The sequence below is a fragment of the Candoia aspera genome, chromosome 2, assembly GCF_035149785.1.
Source record: "Candoia aspera isolate rCanAsp1 chromosome 2, rCanAsp1.hap2, whole genome shotgun sequence".
Classification (NCBI taxonomy): Eukaryota; Metazoa; Chordata; class Lepidosauria; order Squamata; family Boidae; genus Candoia; species Candoia aspera.
Window position 1 is genome coordinate 246,891,534 of NC_086154.1, and position 24,775 is coordinate 246,916,308.

A 24,775-nucleotide genomic window follows, 5' to 3' on the forward strand; every position below is an offset into this window, starting at 1 on the left:
TTTGCTTGTCAGAAGCTGGCTGTGAAGGTTGCAAATGGTGATCATGTGATCCTGGGATGCTGCAACTGTCATGAATACATGCCAGTTGCCAAGTGCCTGAATTTTGATCACGCAACTGTGGGGATGCGGTGATGGTCGTAAGTGCGAGGACCAGCCGCAAGTCACTTTTTTCAGCGCTGTCGTAACTTCGAACGGTTGCTAAACAAATGATCATAAGTTGAGGACTACCTGTAGTCTTACCTCTTGAGTAGTAACAATTCCATACTTGCATAGCCTTAGTACTACTACAGAATCTGGCACTTCAAAAATGTTCTAGCTATCCTTATTCTAATCTATCCATCTATGCTTCATTTACTGTGGGCAAAATGAAAGGTCTTTCTTAATTCTTTCCTTTGACAAACGGGCTTCAGGTGTTTTGCATCTTCTAATTACAGACCTGAAAAAGAGAATGTCAAATACATAAATAAGAAACTACCAACTTCCTGAACTGATTTGGAGATCCACAGAATCTGACCCGCTGTTGGCACAGAGTAGCAGGGGAATACTCCCAGCTCCCTGATAGGAAGCAGCGCTATATTAATAATTCCAGTATGTTATATATGAAATGCAAGCTGCCAGTGAGTTGACTGACAAGGAAGAAGAGTGCCAGTTATGGTCTCCTGATCCCCAGTCCTTGACAGGTCACATTATTATAACAACCATGTGCTATTACTTTTTAAGTGAACCAGCTGGGAAGGATGAAAGGATCCTGTAGCTATTTTTCTTTAGTGCTTACCTGAACTGAATGTTTTGCCCGATGATTGCCAGTGACATGAAATCACCACGCCCTTGCTCATTCTCTCCACAGTACAGAAGCAAGCCATCCTCTGCTTCTGCCTAGGAATGCAAAAGCAAGGGAAATCTAAGAGCCATGGTCTCTCCAGAAGCATATTGTAAAGCTGGAAAAGGTGTAGAAAGAGGTATCCGAAAAAGGGAACTGTCCCCTTTAAAGAGACTGCACCATTGGCGGTGGGGGGGGAGTCAGCTCTGAGCGAATGGAACAACACTACAGAGGTAACTAACGTCATGCATGTTGTGAAAAATGTAGACAAAGAAATGTTCTTCTCCCTCCATCATTAGTTTAGAACTGAGGGCCATGGACTCAAATTAAATGCAGTGATTTATTACCCATAAAAGGAAGTAGGCTTTTTTCCTGCACAAAACGTGGAAAGAGCTGTTATCAGATATGGTGATGCTCACCAATATAGTTTGTTTTAAAAAGAGAATCAGACAAATACATGGAAGATCACACTATTACTGATTGCCAGGATCAAAAGTGGCAGCTTTGTGTGTATGTGTGTGTGTACCTTTGAGTCAGTTTTTGACTCCTGGCAACTGCCTGGACTAGTCTCTGCCATTGCCTGCTTCCTAGGATTGAGAGAGAGTGACTGGCCCAAGATCACCCACCTGGCTTTGTGCCTAATGTGGGACTAGAACTCACAGTCTCCCGGTTTCTAGCCTGGTGCCTTAACCACTAGACCAAACTGGCTCTCCAGCATTTCTTAAATGTCACTTATTAGAAAGCAACAGTGGAGAGGGCTATTGCCTTCATGTCCTGCTTATGAGTTTCTAGGGCACATCTAGTTAGCCACTGTGCTACAAAGACCGCTAGACTAAATTAGACTTTCAGGCCTGAATATTTATTTTCTTGGACTCCGAATGCCAAAGGTATTTACAAGGAACTGGCATGAGAACAGTGTTACCTCCAAGTATCATCTCTGATACTGAAAACGATCCTTTTCAGTTTGGTGAGGGTGGGTGGAGTGATGTAGTGGGTAAGGTGCTCCCGTACTCCTCCCTTAGGCATGGAAACCACCTGGGTGATTCTGGGCCAGTTACTCTCTCTCAACCCAAACCATTTTGCAGCATTGTTGTGGAGAAAATAGGAGGAGGGAGCATTATGCATGCCACCTTGAGTTGCACAAAATAAAGGCAGGATATAAATCTAATCAATCAATCAATCAATCAATCCTGGGCCACAGCTCTCAAACAGCACAATATTTCATTGGTGTCCATTAAAGTGGGGAGAACCTCCACACAGCTACTTGGGCTGCAGGGGGATTCAGATGACTCTGGAATCCTAAAAGCCTTTTTTTCAATGGACTGAAATTATGCACAAAGGAATGTCAGAGTTGCCCTTCTGTCTGCTGAATGCTCCATTATGAGGTTTTAAAAGTATTTTAAATTAGACTGAATTAGATCATTGCCATCTGGACTTCATTTTTATCTATATTTATTAGTTACTTGTAACTGTATTTTATATAGTGTATTTTTATATGTTGTAATTATATTATATATTTATTGTTTTATTGATTATTTTGTTGTAAACTGCCCAGAGTCCCCTGGTGGGAGGAGATGAGTGGTGACAAATTCAATCAATCAATCAATCAATCAATCAATTTTGGCAGCTGCTTAAAAGCCTTCATCTATTTAGCCGACATGGATAAAATCAACATGAAAACAGAAGAGATACTGGTTTGGAAACCATCATTTTAGCAATTGCATTGTTTCCTGTGCCTTTCTGGGTTAATCAAAGTCCAATTTCAGATCCAGTTCTCACAGACAATGAACTGATTATGGGCTGATTAGTTGTATGACTTCTCAGTATACTTTTCAAAGATGTGTTTACTTTGCCCTCTTGATCATGCTTTCAAGCTCGAAGGTCTATGCAAGAGATGTACAAGGGAAGGGAAGTCACTGCAAATCTGGCTTGGTTTGAATATATCATGATGTAAATAATATTGCATTCGTTTCTGTTCTGTTCACGTTAAGCCCATAGCAGCTGCTTTAAATAAACAGGAGGTTTAAGGAAATTCTCTTGGGGGGAGATAAAATATGAGCAAAATAGATTATTTGTGTTTACATTAATAGTTATTAAGAGCTTATCTATATAGTGCCTACAGGTAGTCCTCGTTTAGCGACTGTTCATAGTTACAACAGGTCTGTAAACCAAAGGAAAGCTGAAATAAGACCATAAGCACAATCATGATTTCACTTAGTGACTGCTTTGCTTAATGACCAAGTTGCCAGTCCCAATTATGGTCACTAAATGAGGACTACATTATGATCTGCATTTGATACTCACCGTTCTAAGTGAAGCCTACCACCCTCTACAAAAGTTGTTGCATGGGTATGAAGAACTTGTGTGTGGATGCCTTCGAGTCAGTTTTTGACTCCTGGCAACTGCCTGGACTAGTCCCTTCATTTTTTTTGGCAAGATTTCTGGAGTGGGTTTTCCATTGCCTTCTTCCTAGAGCTGAACGAGAGGGACTGTCTCAAGGTCACCCATCTGGCTTTGTCCCTAAGGAGGGACTAGAACTCAGGGTTTCTGGGTTTCCAGCCTGGTGCCTTTAAGCACTACACCAACCAGCCCTGACAAAGAACTTAGTGCCATTATAATACCTTTCACTACCTTGTGTTTCATCAGACATGAACATTTCTGGTGTCTGTGATTTACTTATCTTAAGATTCATGCCCTTTCTCTAATTAAAAAACCCTATAACTTACATGTTTGTTATCCCCACGTAAAACAACCTAAATAGTTGTCTTATCTATTGTACACGTTGTTTCATTTCACTATGAAACAAACAGAGTATGAGGTTATATCATTTCTCATTTGCAACTAAGCACAGATCACCAAACAGTAGTCACTAATAAGTGAAAAATCTGAATTCCAGATTTCTACATTCTAAATCAAATATTCTGTTTACTATAGTGCTCCTGTTTCTACAGCCCCATTACATCCCAATGAAGTACATAATCTATGCTTAGGGTTGCTATATTCCTCTGAAGTATATTAACTATCATTCTGAGAAGACATAAACAAGGGTAGGCAATCTGTCACTTCCAACAGTTCCAACCAATATGGTTAGTCACAAGCGAGAATGGAAAGGGTCAATGATTCTTAATAGTGATTTCAGCCAGGTCTAGCAACAAATGCCACTAGCTCACAGGACCAAATGAGTGGGGCTTTCTTCCATGTACATTACATGTACATCCACATTAGCATGATGCATTCACCGGGAAAAACTGTATGGGATTTTGCCACCAAATATAGGATACAGTCAAAAAAGTGAATAGGGAGGCCACAATGGTGTAATTGAAGCTCCACCCATTTTTAACATGTGACACAAAAAGGTGAAGCTTCAATCATGCCATCTTGGTTGCCATCTTGACTTTTTTTTTTTTACTATATCTAATGTTTTTGACCAATTTTCAGTTCAGTGTTAAAAGGGCCGATGATACACAAAACCAAATAGGAAACTCAAATGAGCTTTTCAGAACCAAATTCTATCTACTTCGGTATTATGTAATTTTTCTGTAAAAGCATGCTCTGATTTAACTAACTTCTGTTGATTCTGCTAAAACTTTGACACATCTATGTACCAAACACACTATTTTAAAATGCTCTCATACAAAATGGCACAGGGACACAGTTTTCTTTTGGTATAAACTTATCGACAGATTTTCTCTGACTCATATGTCTGCTAGTTAAAATGTTGCATAGGTTTTACAAAGCCTGTTTTTAAGTTCAAGACTGCATATACTTACCATAAATTCAACAGTAATTTGGAAAGTCTGATAGGAATTCTTAAGAGGTTCAAAGGAGATATAGGAATACCCAAAGAATTGAGGATATTGAATATTAACATCTGAAAGTCAATAACAAAATAAATATTGCTTATCAGTCAAGCATCAAATAAAATAATCATTTTTTAAACATTAGATCACAATATAATCTCTGTATATTTAGCACTAAATTTTAACAGTCACTGCCAACTTCTTAAATTTTCCCAACTGGTTCCTTCACTCCAAAAGTTTGAAGAATCCTCATCAACTTTTCCCCATCTTTCTGCTCTAAGTATTGTCTTAAGAACAACTGTTTCAGGCTGTTCCTCATCCAAATGATGTTTCAATGTGATGTTTTGCTTTAAGAAAAGAAGTGCACGGCTAAATTATAAGGTTTATCATGATGTATGGAAAGACGCTGACAAAAGCTATGGGAATCCAGAAACAGAGCCAAGTCGGGGGTATCCCAAAACTGTAAAGCTGACTTTTGAACATTTAGAAAATAGAGGCCCTTAGGAAACTCACAACTAAGAGACAATTACAATGAGGCATTTCTTGTTGTTTGACCTAAGCAGCTGGTCATTAAAGTTATATTGCCTCTCAAAAGGTATGCTGTTTACTCAACCTAGATAGTAGATATGAATTAAGTTCCCTCTAGGTTTTTGCGAAACTCACCATCTGTCCAAAAGCCAGCTGTGTCTTTTCCAGTTATGGTTCTTCTATGCCTGTTAATGCACTAAAGTGTCAAATCAAATATATGAAATGCTGCTCTGCAAATCTGTCCTAAGCAAAGAAATCTTCAGAATTTACACAGAGTTACCAAAGCTTTCCAAATAAACCAACCTTCTGAGCAACTCTCCCCTCCTTTGCCAAGGTTGCAATGGCAACGAGAGCCACTCCGCTCATAATCATTGATGCAAAAGCTGTTGGTAGAGCAGATGGTTTCATCACAGGACTGATCAGATTGTCGTACAACCGAAGTCCCGCTGTTCCTCCTGATGGCCTTAGCAGTAATGCTGGAAGTGATAGTAGTGCGTGGCAGGAGCATCGTTGTTGCAATAGAACTGATAGGATATGTAGTAGGTGAAAGCAGCTTAGAAAGGTGTTCTGCATTAGACCCTTGTATTATCTTGGTTTCAACCAAAAACTTTGTATTGCCTCCTTTGATAGCAGGAAGTGGTTTGAGCTGATGAGAGATTTATAGAATGTGTTTAGTAAGGCCAAAGCTTAATACTGCAGATCTTACAGCTAATTGTTAACTGTGTAGGTTAGGATAACGATATTCAATACCTGCTCAGTCTGATATGATACCAGTAGGATGATTTGCTGCCAAACATCTAGGATAGGAGCTTACTCTGTCATCTCTTAAGGAGAGGAAAGCTTGGCTTAGTTTGTTCATCCAAGTGTTCATCCTCACATCCTCCTAACTATGACTATGTCCTGGTAACTATTTTTATATGACATGGCTCATGACATTGCCTTTTCCTCATCTCTACTCCACAGCTTAAACCGCCTCTCCTCCAGACACTGGGCACTGGCTTCCATTGGTATGTTCCATTGCTATGTTGGCTCAGACTGCAGAAGAGAGCAAACACTTGGCTTTCCTAGACATATATGATCTTGTAACACCTGACCAGTGTTTTCTGAAAAGCTTATGAAGAGATTCCTCATATATACAGGTTTAACACACTTTTGAAAGAACATTGTAGTGGTTTTTAAAATACAGGGCTCTTGAGAAAGCTCTAGGCCTGTGTTAAACATAAAGTCAATTTAAACTGGGAAAATGATCAGGGTTCTACCAACTATGCATTGCTGGTTTTGTCACAATGAGTGCATTTTCCATTACTTCTCCAACAAGGAGTTTCATGTGGCTGTGCTTTTTACTTTTTTTTAAAAAACTTTTTATTATTTCTGGAGGGTGCTATTTTGCTTATTCCATGGACTACTTCCAGTTTGCTGCTGGTCACAAGGAGAGACCTAGCCAAATACACCAAAATAGAAATACCCAGGATAATGGACCTCATCAACCTCTGCCTTACAACCTACTTTCAGTTTGATGGAGAAATATACCAACAGATCAAAAGAACACCCATGGGAGCACCGATTTCAGGACTTACAGCAGAGATTGTAATGCAGCGTCTGGAAAGGATAGCACTCCCACACATACAACCCAAAGTATGGATCCAGTACATAGATGACACTTTCGTCATAATACAAAAGAAACAACTGGAAGAAACTGACAAAACCATCAACAACATCTTTAATGGAATAAAATTCACAAGGGAGGAAGGAAACAACAACACACTACCATTCCTGGACATCCTCATCAGTAGAGGAAATGATGGCAAGTTAGAAACACAAGTCTACAGGAAAGCCACCCACACTAACCAAGTTCTCCATTAGCAAAGCAACAACCCAACCTCCCACAAGAGGAGCTGCATAAAAGCATTATTCAGATGAGTACAAACGCACTGCAGCAACCCAGAACACCAGAAAAAGGAAACAAATCACCTATACAGCATCTTCCAGCAAAACGGATACCCCCCCAACTTTATCAAAAAGTGCCTCACCACCCAACCCACTACAACCCAACCAACAGAAGCTATGAAAAGGATAACTCTGCCATACATCAGAAACATCTCAGAAACCAGCAACAGACTGTTACAACCACATGGCATCACTGTAGCACATAAACCAACTAAAACTCTTCAAAACATACTAAGCAAGCCAAAAGACCCAACAGCCCAAGAAGGAAAAACAGGAGTTATTTACAAAATACAGTGCAAAGACTGTAACAGCCGCTATGTAAGACAGACAGGCAGAAGACTAGCTGAGAGCATCCACGAACACCAACTAGCAGTCAGAAGACATGATGAGAACTCCTTAATCTCACAAAACATGGACAGACTCAACCATAGTTTCCATTGGGAAACTGTGAGCATCCTAAACCAAGCCAGATCCAAAAACGCCAGAGAATTCCTGGAAGCCTGGCACTCAGACAAAGCAGCCATCAACAGATGCATAGAGGTAAACAACATTTACATACTATTCAAAAGAGACAATAGAAAAGCCAAAAGACCAGTACACTCCCTTGCCAGCAATCAACACCCAGATATGCAGAAATGAACACTAGGATTAACACCAGATGAACCATCGAACAGCACAATACACCTTAATCAAGGAACTATTAACTCAGTCAATCAACCAAGCAGCAAACAACAGCCCAGTCAAAGAACTCCCAAGGAGAGAACAACACCCCCACCAACACAAGCAGGGCAAGCCACGGTATATAAACTGAGAGCAAGGCCCTCTTCACACTGAAGATGTTGCCTAGTCTGGCAATGAAACGTCTGCAAGAAAGCAACAAGGCTCAGAGAGCACCAAGGACTCCACAGAGAGAACTGAATTCATTACAGCACAACCATTGTTATCTGCTGTCCATTCTTTCCCACTTCACCATGCATCTGTTTTCCATACTTATGAGTTGGGCTATTTTGGAGATATGGGTTTAGTGCTCTTTTAGAAGAGCATTAAATCCATGTTCAGAAACAGCCTAAATAGGTATAAGGGTTGGATCAGGCAACTTGACAGGTACCTAAACGTGTCATTCCTAGCACACACCCACATTTGTCCAACCTCGCCTTACATGTTAGGAAGGATCACTGATGGTTTTTATCCCACTAACTAGAAATGCTTGTTGGGAAGGGAAACAAAGTTGTGAGATTTGCCCACCGCTTTCCTTGACTTGTTCTGCATTAAAATTTAAGGACAGGATCACTCATCAGCCTCATTACTGCAACAGACTAGGGCTCAGCCACTAGGGCTGCACATTTTCCTGCCAGTTAAAGGACTGATGGATAGCAGTTTGATGCGGCCAACTGGCTGTGACTTAGGAGGCTAAAACTATTGCAGTTTTTATTATCATGGAACATAAGCAACAGCAATAAGGAAAGGAATATCTTTTCTCATCACGCACGATAATTTTGAATCAGCTATTGACCTGACTGAAGAGACATAGCTCAGGAGAACACATGCCTTTAGAAAGCTGTATGCTCCAGCATAATATCTCTATTCAAAGCATCTCATACAGCAAGCATAGGAAATATTTTTGTCCAAGATCTTGAAATGACAGTGCCAACAAGATACTAGGGTGACGGAACAGTTCTTTCACTCAGTATAAAGCAGCTTCTCAGATCTCCTTTATCTTATCATGAAGCATCTCACATGGCTGTGAAGTTTGGCCGGTCCTTCAGAATTGTTAAGATAACAGCCTATTCATATTTTCTCTGAATGAATAGGGAGAGTGGAAATCAGGATTTTGTCTGCAATCTCTAGTCTTAACTTTACAGTGCAAATGTTTTGGAATGCAAAGCTAACCTGAATTTTCTCAAAAGAATTTTTTTTTCTGAGAGTTTTCTTTCTCTCACAAGCACTATCCCCACAAAAGAAAGCCACTTTGTACACTTTTCTTCACATACTTTCCATTATATTTAAATGGTGGCCACTATCCTTCCACTCACAATTTTCCAGAAAGATGGTCCTTGATGCAAAGAACAAAATCCTTTGATGCAAAGGATTAAATCCAAAGATTTCTACCTACAGAACCCAACTAGATTAGCAACTGAGCTGACTATTCAATAATGCCAATAGAAGACTGTCCTCTACCACACTTTGAGAGTAACACACTAGCTTAAGGTGTCACAAATCAGGCTGTGAATAAACAATTCTTGCCTCCAGTACCTTGCTATTGCTTCAGCCCCATAGCATCCATCATCTGAGTCTACTGCCTTCTGCTTTGGGAAATAATGCATAATTCTTCCTTCATAATGTCAAACATTGGGAAGTTGTGGGGAAAAAGGAGAAGTTCCAGACATGATTCCAGAAAACAATAATAATAGAGCTAGCCTATAGCTGCCACATATAGCACTACAGCACTTTAAAAAATATGCAAAAGAATATTGTTTTTCTTCCTCCACTACTGGTGAGCTTCTTCAGCTATTAGAAGGGGGAGGAGAATTTTACAATACTTCTGAATGAAATAAAGTCAGTATAAATGAAACAGAAGTTGTCTGGGTTCTGCCTCTCAACTGGGAACTCCGCAAAAGGCAGACTTCAGTTGCATCAAGGAAACCGCTGCTCAGCTTCACTTTGAAGCCACTGGGCTCTTCCCCACTCGTTCAGTGAAAACAAGTATGTCTGAAAAAAAATCAAAGGCTTCAGAGGATCAGAGAAGGAAGAAAATGTTCAGACGGAGTCAAATGCAAATGAATACTTAATCTACCATCAGAGTGTACATTTGTTGATAGACTTGAACTTGATCTCTGTTTAGGCTTTCTTGTGCAAATATTGCACTAAAAATGTTAATCAGCCAAAATGCCAGAGTGAGGCGTATGGATGTACCTCATCAATATAAATGTCATAATCTGAATCATCGATGTCAATTCCATCATCATCACCGTTTCCAGACTCAGTGATGTATCGATGTCCATAGCTTCCACTTCCTAACTCTTCTGGGTCTGGGAAGATAAAACTGGCATAGTCACAAATGTATGTTTTTGATACAGCATCGTTTTCATATAAGGTAAATGCAGTAAAATTGGCAATTCGTTGAGAAATAGCTTTGGGAAATAATGCATAATTCTCCCTTCGTAATGTCAAACATTGGGAAAAAGTTTTACCTTGATTTAGTTGTGGGAAAAAAGGAGACGTTCCAGACATGATTCCAGAAAACAATAATTATTTTGGTCTATTAGAAATAGGAGATTTACACAGTGGAAATGAAATTCAGTTCACCATACCCCTTAGGACACTGATGAAGCATTAGAACTCTGATCATTTTTTTCTGAATCAGAAAACATCATTTCATAAATCACTTTATTTTTTTCATTTTACAATAGCTATGGATTTATATAGTGATTATTTGTACAGATTCGGTACTTTGCCCTGATCCAGGATTGTGTTAATTTTGTGCTTTTGTGCTTTTATTGAAATACAAGTTTTGACCTGTTTTGCCTCTTTTGTATTATTATTACTTTTTAAAAATTGCTCTTTTTGTATTTTCCTCTCCTTTTTGGGTTCTGTTGTTTTGTGGGGTTTTTTTTAAGCTGATCATTTTACAATAGATGTGGATATTGTGTTCCCAACATTAGAAATACTTTATTAACCAAATAGTATAAACCTAGGGAAGTAAATTTCATTCCTGAATTATCAAATGTTTAAAAAATGCCATGAAGGGCATCCCATAGCTCATTAGAACTTACTTTGGTACAGATCTTCAGTGTGCAACAAACAGTTGCACACTTAAGGCACACCCCCATCTGTGTAATCCTGTAGCCATAATTAAGTGAGGGGGGGAACTATAGAGGAGGTACTGAGAAAAGACATCTACTCTAACAATCGTTAAGGATTGTGTTACAGCAAATCAATCCAATTCTAATAAGTGACAACCTGGTCAAGCCTTTCGCTGTTGCTAATTTACGTGGCAACTGAGTATTAATCAAGAACTTCTGAAGCCATTTTACTGAAGAGTTAATTTCAGAAGTTAATGTCACATTTGGAAAATACAGTTGAATGCTTAGTCTACAGAAGGAAACTTTGTCTAATGGCTATAACTAAATGAAAAGAACTGTCTCAGCATCCAACGGCTAACATGTTGGTCTTGGGAATGGGAACATTAGTTTTACTAATCCACTGGATATGGGTTAGTTTTACTAAACCATTGGACATGTGTAGCAGCCCTACTATATGTCACCAAATAAAGTTTATCCCATAGACTTATTTATTAATCTAGAATTTCAATGTGTGCTCACCAAAGCATTTTACTTTTATTGCTATTATTATTTGCAAAATGCCATTTGTCATGATGGGGATGATTCAGAGAGGCCGAATGTTCCTAGCGTATGTATCTCAGGCATTTTTAGTGAACATAGGTATCTTTATGCACTCAAGTTCCCTCTATGCTAAAGAAAGAATAGCTGGTGAATGGCAGTTTTTTTTCTTCTTTGTTAGCCATGTTTCCAAAGGTGATTGTTACTATTCTCCCTAGGGACAAATGGGAATTAATTATCTCTTTAATAAGGATTGCACTAGAGATACCACTGGGGCAATGGTTAAACTTGTTAGTTGCCCATTGTTCTGTAATCCCAGCCACTGAGAATCAGATCTGCCTCTGTTGATTCCTCAAGTGGATTGGACAAAGGTTGAAGGAGGACAAAGGTTACACTGGATTTTATAGTAACTCACAAATATTGTAGCCACCATAAACCATTATTTCCTGCTTTAAAAAAAGCCAATCCTACCCAATTCTAGTACACCAAATGTCTCATCTTTGGTTGTGAAAGTTCTGAAGATATTTTAATCTACAGATAAACAGGATGTCAGAAAAATGTGTGCCCGGTAACAAGGATTTATGACCTTCTGGGCAAAACTATAAATATCTTGAGGAGGTTTCCATAAACATTCTCTTTGGAAGTTAAATTTAAACACAAGAAACCAAAATAATCAAAACTATTCAAAATATTCTTAGACCTAGTCTAATGCTACAGAATAAAGACCGATGGAAATAAAAAGAAAAAGATAATGAGTGTAATGAAAAGAAGGTTTGGATTAGCAATTAGGAGATTCTTATCTCCTAATTGCTGAGCTATAATTGTTTGGGATGCTGCTTTTATTTTATCTTTTCTTTCTAAAGAATCATTATTCTGATGGATCCTATGCAACATTTAATCTGTTCTAGCAAACTGTTATTGTTCCCCACATGTGCCATATAATAACTATGAAATATAATAGAAGAAGCTGGGTTTTGCGGGGGGGGGGGTGCTTGAGTTTTCTTGAATTGTACCTGTTCAACTTTTCCAGAGCTCAGTTATTGAGGAAATGAGGGAAGCAGGAAAAGTTGCTTTTTTAAATACAGTTGGTAGCCAAAGAAAGTTCTTTACCAGCCACAACATGTTCAGTGCTAAGCAACAAAGAAAAGTTGTCTACTCACGGAACATCCTGACTGTATCACTGGGAATGCTTGGCAGGCTGGATCCATATGAATTTGTAGCTCGGATGGCAAACTGGTACTTGTTGTTTGGAGTTAGCCCCTTCAGGACCATGGAGCCCATCTGGATCTGCTCTCTAATTGCTGTCCAATTGGTTTCAAAATCGGGTCTGATTGAGATGAACAAAGAGCCCAAAATATAATTAAAGTTAGCTTAGTCAATTAGTAAGAGCCAAACATTTGCCAATATCCAACATTTGCTAAATTTGCCATTCTAACATGAATAGTGAATGTGAAACTTAATTACATGATTTGAGTGCTTTACACTTGTTGGTGTCTCTTGATTGTTTTGATTTGATTTTGGTAAGCCTCAAAAATTAAACCTCAAATCACATTCCCACTTCATGCAAAACAACAACTGCCACAACAACATTAGAAGAGTTGTTTATTTAAAACATTGATAACCCATTCTCCATCTGAAAAGGGTCTCAGAGCAATTTACAGGCAATCAATAGAATAAGACAGTTCCTGCCCACAGATTTATAACTTAAATGACCCAACAGAAAAAGGAACAGGAACAGGAAGGAGAGAAGAGGTGACCCTGGGTATCAGTGCTTAAAATAATTGTCATAATGCAGACATCAGCCCCAAGTTTAATGCAATTCCAAAAGCCCTTCCATAAATCATCACAAAGTACCATTTTTTGTAACAGAAGAGGAAAATTAAATGTATGGGGCAAAATCACTTTTAACTCTATTGAATTAATTTGATTTAAATTAAATTACATTTGAATGTTAATGAAATTAAATGAGTTTTGTTTTTGTTATGTCACCAGCCGCTTACTTCTTTATGCTGGTCCCACCTACTTTTTGGAACTCAAAGGTCAAGTCAACACTCCTGTTACATTGGTCAGCTAGAATGGAAACATATCAAGAAGAGGAGGGGCTCTGCCCTTCACCAAGCTGATGGAATGGCCTTACTTCTCAACTTCCTCTGCTGCAACCTAACAGAATGATTGTTGGCTAATGAGAGAAAAGCCCAATGAGCTACCAAATATGACAGCTACCACAGACCAGTACATGCCAACAGTGTCAAATACTGACATCAATATTCCCTGGAATGCTTGAGATCAAAGCAAGTCAGTACAACTTGAGACCCACCAAGCTGATCACATATACAGGTAATCCTCAACTTATGATCATTCATTTCACAACGGTTCAAAGTTATGAAAAGCTTCAGGAAAAGTGCTTTACGACCTGTACTCGCACTTAAAACCGTCATACTGACCCCATGGTCATGTGATTCCAATTCAGGCACTTGGCAACCAGCTCACATTTACGACTGGTTGCAGTGTCCTGCGGTCACGTGATTGTAATTTGTGACCTTTTCTGCCAGTTCTTGGCAAAAAATCTCCATTGGGGAAGCTGGATTCACTTAACGACTGCAGTGATTCACTTAACAATCTGTGATTCACTGAACAAGTGTCATAAAAATGGTCATAAAATCGGGTCTGGTCACGTGGTGAGTCGACTTAAACCTCAACAATTTACAACAGAAATTCCGGTTCCAACTGTGGTCATAAGTGGAGGACTACCTGTACTCTAAACTAGATGATTGACAAGATCTGGGTAGGAAGCTTAAACTTGTTTATATGGCCAGGCAGGAAAAGGTTTTGTTTATTTAAATTATAGCTATTCTTTTTAAACTTAGTTATTGAAACATTTTTAAATAGCTCTGCTTCTGTGCAGGCAAGAATGTAACTAAAATAATATGGAAGAGAATAAAAACCTTAAAACTGCAGTATATGAGGACTTTTAAAATTATTATTATTATTATTAGTGAAACATTTCTGTCCTCTAGTGATGAATAAGTGTCCGTGTTATCTCCAGTCACCTTTATGTCAGGACACTTTTTCACCTTTAGCTCTCTGGTTATATTCTCACTCCACAAGAAGTCTTGCTGCAGCTCTCCTTCGCTTGCTCAGCTGTATATTTTAAGTCCCTGGTGTCCAGCACACAGGCTAAAGCAAAGGCAGGCCCAAAGGATACAGAAGTCAAACTTGCCAGATGCTTGCAGAGGAAAAGCAAAAGTATTGGCCTGTGAACATCCTAGCCGTGCAGAGCACTCAGTACTACGGGGATAAATAGGAGGAAGAGGTTACCCTTTTTCCCTTGCGATCATTGCTTACACTGTTCAATATAAATGAAGAAACTGTAATTTTTACCCCCATGAACTTGCTAAAGTCATTCCTACGGAAGTGGCTAAACCTAACAGGGACTGAAAGACTTCGACAGATAAGACTAAACTGCTATCCCATTTTCTCTGGCATCCTTGAAATATTTACTGCAGGAAATAACTTTCAAGTTTTAGATGTACCATTATTTATATAAGAAAACAGCTGCAAACATTTCTGGCGGTGCTCTAATAAAAACTGTAGCACAAGAGAGATACTTGTGTGGGTTTTTTTGTTTGTTTTATTTGTAGCCCAGAGATGCTGTCAAAATAGACTCATCTGGCTTTTTTTTATCAGTCAATATAAAAATGATTTAATCATCTGAAGGTCATTTATATTGAGCAAGAAGGGCGTACTCTGAAACTGAAAAGAGAGCAATTTGGAACTGTTTGTTTCAGCTTCGTCCAGCTCTGTGAACTTGAGAAACCAATTTCTCCAGTCACAGGAGACAACAAACTTTTTTTAAAAAAATCCTAAACCTCGGTAAAACAGACCAAGGAAAAGTGACTCAGCTGTAAAATATTGTGTTAATTCTTTTTCTTAAGAAAGAAATTTTTCCTAACAAATTCCCTTGATCTACTAAAAGCCACTTAACTATTTGGCTATTCAGCTTTTAATGCTGATTCAAACCAAGGGGCTCCACTGTTTCTCTTAATTAAGAATGCCTGTTCCCCTTTCTTTAAACTCTTTTAATAGCCCTTTTCATTTGATAGATGACTGTGATTTATTTCCCCTTGTTTACTGAAAATTTCTACTTAAAATGACATTGAGCGTAGGAAGAAATCCTGCCAAATTTGGAGAGAACAAGCAAACATGGTGATGCTTTCAATTCTGAATCCTTGCTTGACTCCTAAGGAACTGGCAATCTTAGAGGATATCAGTTTGGACATGCCACCAAACAAGCTACAGAAATTCCCCAACTGGCAATTGCACAATATTGCTCAGTTACAATACTTCACCATTCATATGAGGTGTCCTGATACAGCAAATCATGAAAAAGGGAAGGATAAGATGTGCAAGAATTCTGTTACAGGTTTCTGTATTCTCCCTCCTCATACTTGATCCTTACAGAGATACGAAGAAGACCCCCCTTGGATGTATTGGATGCTCCAGTATGCTCTTGAGCAGGATTGCGCAACCTTCTCTAAGCCAAGGGCCACATTTAGCCTTGGAGTGATATGCCAAGGGATATGAATAGGGTTATCCACCTTTAAATTAATATTACTTTTCTTTTTAATTAAGAAGTAGTTTAATTTACTTTTAAATTTCAATTTGATTGCAATACAGGTGGTATAATTATTAAATTTATTAAATGAGTGGGAAGTAATTATTTCCTTGTCACATTTAAATTATAACTGGTAACTATTTTGGGAGTCCTCTGGAGTTGTACTGAAGATTTCCATGAGGCCATATGCAGCCTTGGGTCTTCAGAGGGCACAACTCTGCCATTATAGTTTTAAATTAATTCATCTGAAAATCTCCAGAGAAGAACTTACAAAAATCTTCTCTCATCTTTTACATGCATGTATGCAACACATTCAGTATTTGCTCATTTGTACAAGAAAGAGCCAGTTTGGTGTAGTGGTTAAGGCACCAGGCTAGAAACTGGGAAACTGTGAGTTCTAGTTCCACCTTAGGCACAAAGCCAGCTGGATGAACTTGGGCCAGTCCCTCTCTCTCAACCCTAAAAAGCAGGCAATGGCAAGCCACTTCCAAAAAATGTTGCCAAGAAAAGTGCAGGGACTAGTTCAGGTAATTGCCAGGAGTCAAGATGGACTCAAACACAAGGAGGAGGAGGAGGAGGAGGAGGAGGAGGAGGAGGAGGAGGAGGAGGAGGAGGAGGAGGAGGAGGAGGAGGAGGTGGTTTTAAAAAAAAACAAAAAAACTCTGCAGTGATCCAGATTTCAGGTAATTCAGTGTGTATGTGAACACCTCCTGCTGGCACCTCCATAAACTAAACCTATCTGCATAATCCTAAGAAAAGTGAGCGCTCTGGCACATGCCAAATCACCTTCACTCCTTCAAATCCAGATCACTGCACAGAACTGATATTAAAGTTGAAAGTCGATAATAAAATGTCTTCAGATGCTCCAACGAACAAAGCATCCAAAAGGCTGAGATGATGATTTGTGCCCAGAAATGGCTCTGACACAAATTTGGTAACAGTGCTAAAAAATATCAGGCTGAAATATATGAACTACCACATATCAACATCTGGAAGAGAATTTGATGATGAAGCTTCAACTTTTACAATTCCTCTTGACTGAATTCCAAAGGGGTTGGAAAATACTTATTTTCATTTGCATTTTCTTTAATTTATTTAAAAGAAAGCCACCACTGTACTCTCTCGCTTTATTTATTTATTGCTTTCTGAAAAGTGCACGTTAACATTTTAAAAATTAATTCTTAAAAATATTCAAATGAAGACAATTTTCTGTGTGCCTGAGTTGGGTGAGTGGAAGGCACTGGTTCTTGTTCCACCTCAGGAAAAAATTTAGATCCAGCCCTATTATGGAAACCGAGAAAATCCAGACTTCAAAAGGACTGTTAAATAGTTTTCTTCCACCTGAAATTAAACATGGTTTAATCCCAGGCTACATGCAGATGCTGCACATTAAGAATTCTCTGAGCTCTCATGTAAAAGTACCAGGAAGTTATTTGTGGATTTTTCCCTCTTGCCATGATATTTGGAGAAATAAAAGTATCATTTTATAGGGTATACAATCACACTCAGGATTTATAAAACATACAGCTCCAAAGAGTGATCTTTGGAAATATTTCCATCAGAAACCAGGTGGGATAGATAAGGATGTCTCAGGCCTTAAACCAATTCTTCTCCCTAGCTTGTTTATTTTAGAATACTTGGGGATTCACAATATCCCAGAGCCTTAATAACTTGCACAAGCTATTGCATGCCCAAGTTGTATTTAAATCCTTGGGCCTATCCCACAGAGTCATCTGCTGATGGCTATTTTTCCACCACAGAATGGATTTGGGACTGAGGCAGAAGTACAGCTATGGAAGTCCACTCACCGATACTGGCTATAGCCTCCATCTCTGGGAAGTTAGTAACCAGGAACAAGAATTCAAGGTGCAGAGATTGTTACAAGGTGGAAGGATACTGTGTAATACAACCCACATGCGAATTTGTAAATGGTAGAGTCCTAGGGTAGGAATATGTGCAATTAAAATAATTTCTGCAATGGGTCTGCCTGTATCCACTCAGCATATTTACTGGCTCTCCAAAGATTACTGACTCTGCAAAGGAGATTAATTGCATTTGAGTATCTCAGAAATCCAACGTGAACAAATCAGCTATTACAGTATCAACTAAATTCCTTTATTATGAAAGTGACTAGGGATATGGTCCAACAAAGACTCAGAACTTCCTCACCTATGACTTTTTTTCTTGCTCTTCGGTGTACACTATTGTGTACACTACCGTCACACAGTAACACTACATTAATTTTAGTATGAAAGGAAGCTTTGTGTAGACTTCCTTTTGTATATTTTGCCTTCATCAATGGAAACAATATAGTTCACAAACTATCAAGCTTCATATGTGCACCAGAAATCATCTGATTGATGCAAATATTTCTACCTTCCATAGCCAAGGTAACATTTTTAAAACTACCCTTCTATCTCACAGGTTAATTTAAGGCCACCTAACTGGATAAATCTATCTTTGGTTCAGACCAGGGTTTCTCAACCAGGGTTCTATGGAACCTGAGGGTTTAGCAAGAGGTCACTAAGGGTTCCCCGGGAGATCACGATTTATTTAAAGAATTATTCCAAATTTGGGCAACTTCATACTCAAGAGGTAAGTTTCTCTTTATTTTTAGTTTAAGAACACTGTTTGTGCATATATACAGGCCTACCCATGAAACAAATATAATCATTTTGCAACTTCTGGCCTATATGTGAGCCTGAATGGGCAGGGGTTCCCCGAAGCCTGAAAAACATTTCAAAGGTTCCTCCAGGGTCAAAAGGTTGAGAAAGGCGTATTTGCTTGATTGTTTCTCAGACAGAGGATTTGTGGTATCTATGAACTATTGCAATGCACTCTACATGGGACTGCCCTTGTAGAGCATTCGGAAGCTTCAGCTGGTACAGAATGCAGCTGCCCAAGTTGTAAATAGTCTTGGCTGCTTGGCAGATGTAACACCACTGCTTCAGGAGCTGCATGGGTTGCCAGTGTGTTTCAGGGTACAATCCAAGGTGCTGGTCGTCACCTTTAAAGCATTCATGGCTTGGGACTGGGTTACCTGAGGGACCGTCTTTTCCCAGTTGTTTTTACCAGTCCAATCCGGTCCGGCAGGATGGGCATGCTCCAGGTTCCGTCAGCCAAGGAATGTTGGCTGGTGGGGACCAAGAGACGTGCCTTTTCTGCTGTGGCACCTGCCCTCTGGAGCACCCTCCCTCCTGAGATTAGGATGGCCCCGACCCTTTTGGCTCTTCAGAAGGCCTTGAAGATCTGGCTTTGTGCCCGGGCCTGGGGCCCCGAGTGTGCGAAGGGCCCCATTTCATGGTTGTGCTGATACCGATGGTTTTTAAGATCTCTTGGCTGTATTCATATTTAATTTTCTGTATTGTTGTAACTGTCTGTTTTTTTTATTATTGGTAGCTGCCCAGAGTCACTGGTCTGAGATGGGCAGCTATATAAATTGAATAAATGAATAAATGAATCTAATTTTATCGTAAGACATACAATAATATTTTGGAGTACAGGGTGAGATTTAACAGTTAAAGGCACAAGGTCCACATGTATCCAGAGCAATCCCTTCACACCACAAAAACTCATGAGTCACATTATAGAACATTGTTCATGCATGAAATATATATATTTTTAAAAGTCAGTCTTTTGGCTTCCAAATCATATTGCTTCCTTGGGTCATGGGAAAAGGCAAATTTCAGAATGGGGTTACACAAACAAAAACTGAAAACCACTCAGCTAAATTCAGTGGCAGAATATACAGCCACCTGAAGAGCACAGAACTGATAGCAAAGAAGACCATATAACCACACCAACTTTCCCCAACAAACATAATAGAACAACCTTTGAATTGGATTAGGAATGAGTCACAACATTGTTTAATAAGTCTAATAAACACATTTAATAATAAACTTGATGGAACCAGGCATCCTTAATTAAAATCAAGAAGATCTGCCTCCATTTTATTCCTTTTAAAAATTTAATTGCCAATAAAGACGGAATGGGACTGGATGACTCATACTGATATTAAAATAGGCATTCCTACAATGGACAGAAAACTGAAATTTGCTCAGGATAGCCTAATTATCATGTAAATCTGAACAATGTGTAATTTCACATCTCACAGACAAAAGTGGAAAGGTCTTGTTCACCACTATTTCAGAGAACTTTCCATCAGTGGAACAAGCCAAAGTAAACAAAAAACACAGGTATGAGTTTACATGGGAATTTTCTAGATACACAATTGATCCATCCTTAAGCAGAGTCCACTGGAGTTGGGTGGCCAATAAATTTAAATAAATAAAGTAGAAGAGAGAAAAAATCTACAGTAACAGCCAGGAAATGGTTCAGAGGGTAGCAGATAGAGAAGAGATGGGACTGTACATAGTTTCTACTCAGGCCCAGTTGGGTATCTCAGAACTAAGCCCAAATCTGCTGATGCTGCATCTGTGACTTGCACCAAATAAAATAACTTAAAACATCTATTTTAAGCACTTATATGCTACCACTCTTAGCCAAGAAAAATACTTCTAAAGTCTGTTTAGGTTTTCAGAGGCCTCCAGAGGTGGGAGCTATATAGACAGAGGTATGTGTCCATTGTTCATGATAGGAGGCAGGAGGAATGACAAAAGCAGCAAACTGTTGAGACTCAGGTTCTGCCCCTTTTGTAGATACGATGTGACACTGCACACGTACGAAAGGGAAGTATTTGCACTATGGCAGTGCAGTGCTGCTTTCATTCATTTGATAAAACTGCCAGATCCTACTGAAGCCTGTACATGGGCGTCTGATGGGTAGAAGCACTGATGCATGCATTGCAAAGTAATTCTGTCCCTTTTGTACTCAGGTCAGGACATTACATGCATGCACATAAGGGGAGGAGCATGCATTATGACAACACAATGCCAATTTCATCATTCTGACAAAACCTCTGGATTCAAGAGAAACCTCTGGATGAGTCTAATTCATAATCCCCATTCACCAACAAGCAATTGGTAAGAGACATTATAGCCATATGCAGAGATGCTGACAGGGTAGAAGGACCTGGCTTGGCCATCATAGGAATGGGTAGCTTTGCTTCAGATATTGCTTTGTTTTCTGAAGGTTTGGAGATCCTGATGATACTTTTGGAACTGATGTCTCTTGAACTACAGTAAGACATGAGAAGACGGCACAAGAACTACATTGTTGGAAGCTGAGAGTGGTAATTTTCAGAGTAAATAAGGGCTGATGTAGCAACTGAGATTCTAATACCAAAAACTTGCTTTCACAAGGATGTCCTGAAGAGTGATGACAGCCTGGCACTTTCAAAATGGTGCTTACAAGGTCATGCATGCCATCAATATCAGACAATGCACAGAGAATGAATAACTGAGTAACTATGCTTGTGGTGGTCAGAAGTGAATTAGGATTACGTAGAAACCCATCTTTTCATATTGCATTTGTTACAGCAAGGGTGGGGCTTTGGAAGATCTAAGGCTTTGGAGATCTTTGCATGAGCTGGTGTGCAAGTGCAGAATCTGTATGTGTGCATCATAGACAACAAAGAAGAAGCAACTGACTTGGTCCAAAACCCAGAAGGAATTCTGAAGCCGTGCTGAGTCAAAGCCATTTAAACTAATGAATAAATAAGAACCAGTTTCACTCACATTAATGACATCAGTTTGAAAGAGTTGTGAACCTGCATATATGGAAAAAGTGCTCTCATGCAAACTCCATAGGCAAGATCACCTGATAAATTCCACTGTGTAGTACTCAATTGGAGAACTTCCTTCACTTGGTCCTGGTTTCCATGACAAAGCAACTTCTGAGTTGGAAACAACGATGACTTGAGGCTGATTAGGTGGATCTGGAGGCATACATTTATCTAAGAGAAAAGAAATAAATTACATACATCATCAGACACTTTGGAAAACTCAGAAATGTTTGCAGGAGCAAATTCTTATAAAATTGTAATGCTGAAAATAGTCAAACACTGGGCTTTCTTCCCATCCCTGCTCCAACCTCTGAAGAGTTACTGCTATTCGATATAGAAAATACAATTTTTCCCCCTTCCTAGGGGGAAATATATAAAAGATGGAAGTGTTGGTCTGAATGAATTAATATAGTTATGGCCCAAAAGAAGCCGTACGTTCTAAAATAAAGTAAGTTCCAAATGCCCTTGTAAAGACTTTTGAAAAGAATCACAGTGGCACCAAGAAAGCATGTCATACTAAGTTTATTCTTTTGACTCCTTAATAATCCTCATCATTCTTTTTGCAGTTGCAACTAAATCCTGTCTCCTGACCAGAAGCTCCTTTGAAATTCTCACAACTCTCTCGTTCCTGTTCCTGCACTGTACTGAAGTTTTCTTGATGCCCCTGTGTACCTTTCCAAAACACCCTTACAGTGTCTACAATTACTGTAATTCTGTCTCAATCAGAACCCTTAAGAGAAAGCTATTCAAATAATATTTACCTTGTGATAAAGTTGTTACATTTCTAGGCATGCTGGCTCTACCTCTTCCTGCCCAGCCATAAGCTCCTACACTTACACGATGCAGAGTCCCTGGCTTCAAGTCTCCAATAACAATTTCCTGTTTGGAATAAAAAATACAGAAAGGGATGGAGAACTTTTTTAAAAAAAATAAAAAGGTAACATTAAATTTTAGCCAACCATTATGATTTATAAATATATGTTAGAACACACTAAGATTTTCAATATGCTAAATTAGATGTTCAAAAGGAATGGAATAAGGAACTGGAGTGTCTACCACACAAGCATAAATGGAACTCCATTTTGGTATCTACAAAATGGTGCAGCACTAGAGTATATCAGGCAATGCCCTTCCAGAACTGAATCTGCCCAGCTAGTCTGGATATCTAGAAAGGGCCTGTTGAGGGTCCCTCCTCCTCACAAGGTCTATGGGCTAGGCAATAAGCCTTCTCAGTGATGGCTGATCCTTTGCAACATTCTTCCCCCAAAGGTATAGATGACCCCAATCCTGCCTACTCTTTGCAGACAAGTTTAATCTGTTCAAACATGCCTTCAGCCCTTAATTGCTTTTGGCACCTTGATTGGGGTGGGCTAATTTTTATTTAATATTTATTTTTCTTTATATTGTATGTCTTGCCATGTTGCCTTCACCCAGAGTTAGTCAGGAATGGAGCAATCCAAATATTAAAATATCATCAATATAAATATTGTTAAATAAATACATTTCTATAGATCTAAAGTTACAATTAGTTTGACCAAAATATTATTGCATATCTGTTGAAATAGCTTTTAAAGAAGAAATTACCAGGTTCAAATAATCTGATGATGCAGTGTCCGAAATGCAATGCTGGTTCGTATGATCTAGCTGTATGCTATAATGGCTCCCTTCTGGACAGAAATTATTTTATATATTAATTTTGTTCTGGAAAAACTCATAGGATTTGGTAGATGATCATATTCTTTTGAATTATATACTAATGATTTGGAAATTGACTGGAGGACAACAGAACAGATGAGTGTTAATGCTTGGTTCACAGACTTACAAGGATTTTGGAGGTGGTTTTTAAACAACTAACTACAAGGTTCTCCATTATCAAAAAAAACAAAAAACCCTCTTCACTGGTAGATAAGAAATCTATTAGAGACTGAAAAAAATCACCCTAATGTATTGAGGGATAAAGTGGTTCCAAACTGGAAAAAATTCCATTGCTGAAATTCTTTTAATCCTATCCCTTTTCATCTCAATGCATCCTGCTAAAGAAGATTCTGAGAATCTTGCTTGGAAGAATTACTTCCAGGTGAATCGGTTGCCAAGAGCCTGACAGATATTGTACATGACTGCAAACAAATAAAACAAACAAACTATACAATGGTCTGAAGAACATCACTCCTTCTATATATGAAAAATATTTTATCTTTGGATGTCTGATTGGAAGATGACTCAGAAGCCTGGGGTGCGTATACTGTACTAGTTTATATTTGATTTCCCCATTATTGTTAAGTAAATAAACCTAAATATGAATAATTTATGATATGAAATGAATATAAGTCTGAAATTAGTTTTAACTAGCATGAGAGGGATATGTTGTGTGGGTTTATTATTTTTCTCATCTTGCATACTGAAGAAAATAGAGAAACAGAGACACTGTTTTAGGATCATTAGAAATAACTGTTCTGCTCTATTCTGGATTAGTCAGAATGCATCTAAGGTACTGGGTCTTTTTGGTCTCTACATTTTAAGAAAGGAATAAACTTCCAGGGAAGGGAAATCAAAAAACCCAAGTCCTATGAGGAACAAATGAAAAAGAGAAGGTATGAATAATAGCAGTTTTCAAGTTCTCAAGGGCTTTTGTACAAAACATGGAACAGACAGTTCCATGTTCCCCCAAAAGGTCAAGGATGTAATATCATCAATTTAAACTTAGAGGTAGTCCTTGCTTAACAACTACAACTGGGACCGGCAACTCCATCGCTAAGCGACATGGACATTAAGCAAGACTTCACATGACTGCAATGGACTTTTGACCTCACTTCCACCACGGTGGTTAACAACCTGCAGTTGTTAAACAAGACATCACATGTCCACAACTTGTGATTTTACTGCCAGCTTCTCCATTGATTCTGCTTGTCAGAAGCTGGCTGTGAAGTGCACAAATGGCAATCATGTGACCGCAGGACGCTGTGACAGCCATAAATGCTGACCAGTTGTAAAGAATCTTGATTATGTGATTGTGGAATCACTGCAACAGTCATTAAGTGCAAG

General features: G+C 38.8%; 1 protein-coding gene across 1 annotated transcript in view; it reads right to left on the reverse strand.

The window, feature by feature from the left end:
- EGFLAM (EGF like, fibronectin type III and laminin G domains) overlaps positions 1–24,775 on the reverse strand; it is a 107,310-nt gene that overhangs the window by 35,481 nt on the left and 47,054 nt on the right. The window contains exons 5-11 of the mRNA XM_063291127.1: positions 22,495–22,612; positions 21,769–21,904; positions 12,596–12,762; positions 10,009–10,124; positions 5,452–5,794; positions 4,591–4,691; positions 776–876 (exon numbers count right to left, since the gene is read on the reverse strand). Of these exons, the coding sequence (XP_063147197.1) occupies positions 776–876; positions 4,591–4,691; positions 5,452–5,794; positions 10,009–10,124; positions 12,596–12,762; positions 21,769–21,904; positions 22,495–22,612 (1,082 nt within the window). The remainder of the gene's footprint in view (positions 1–775; positions 877–4,590; positions 4,692–5,451; positions 5,795–10,008; positions 10,125–12,595; positions 12,763–21,768; positions 21,905–22,494; positions 22,613–24,775) is intronic.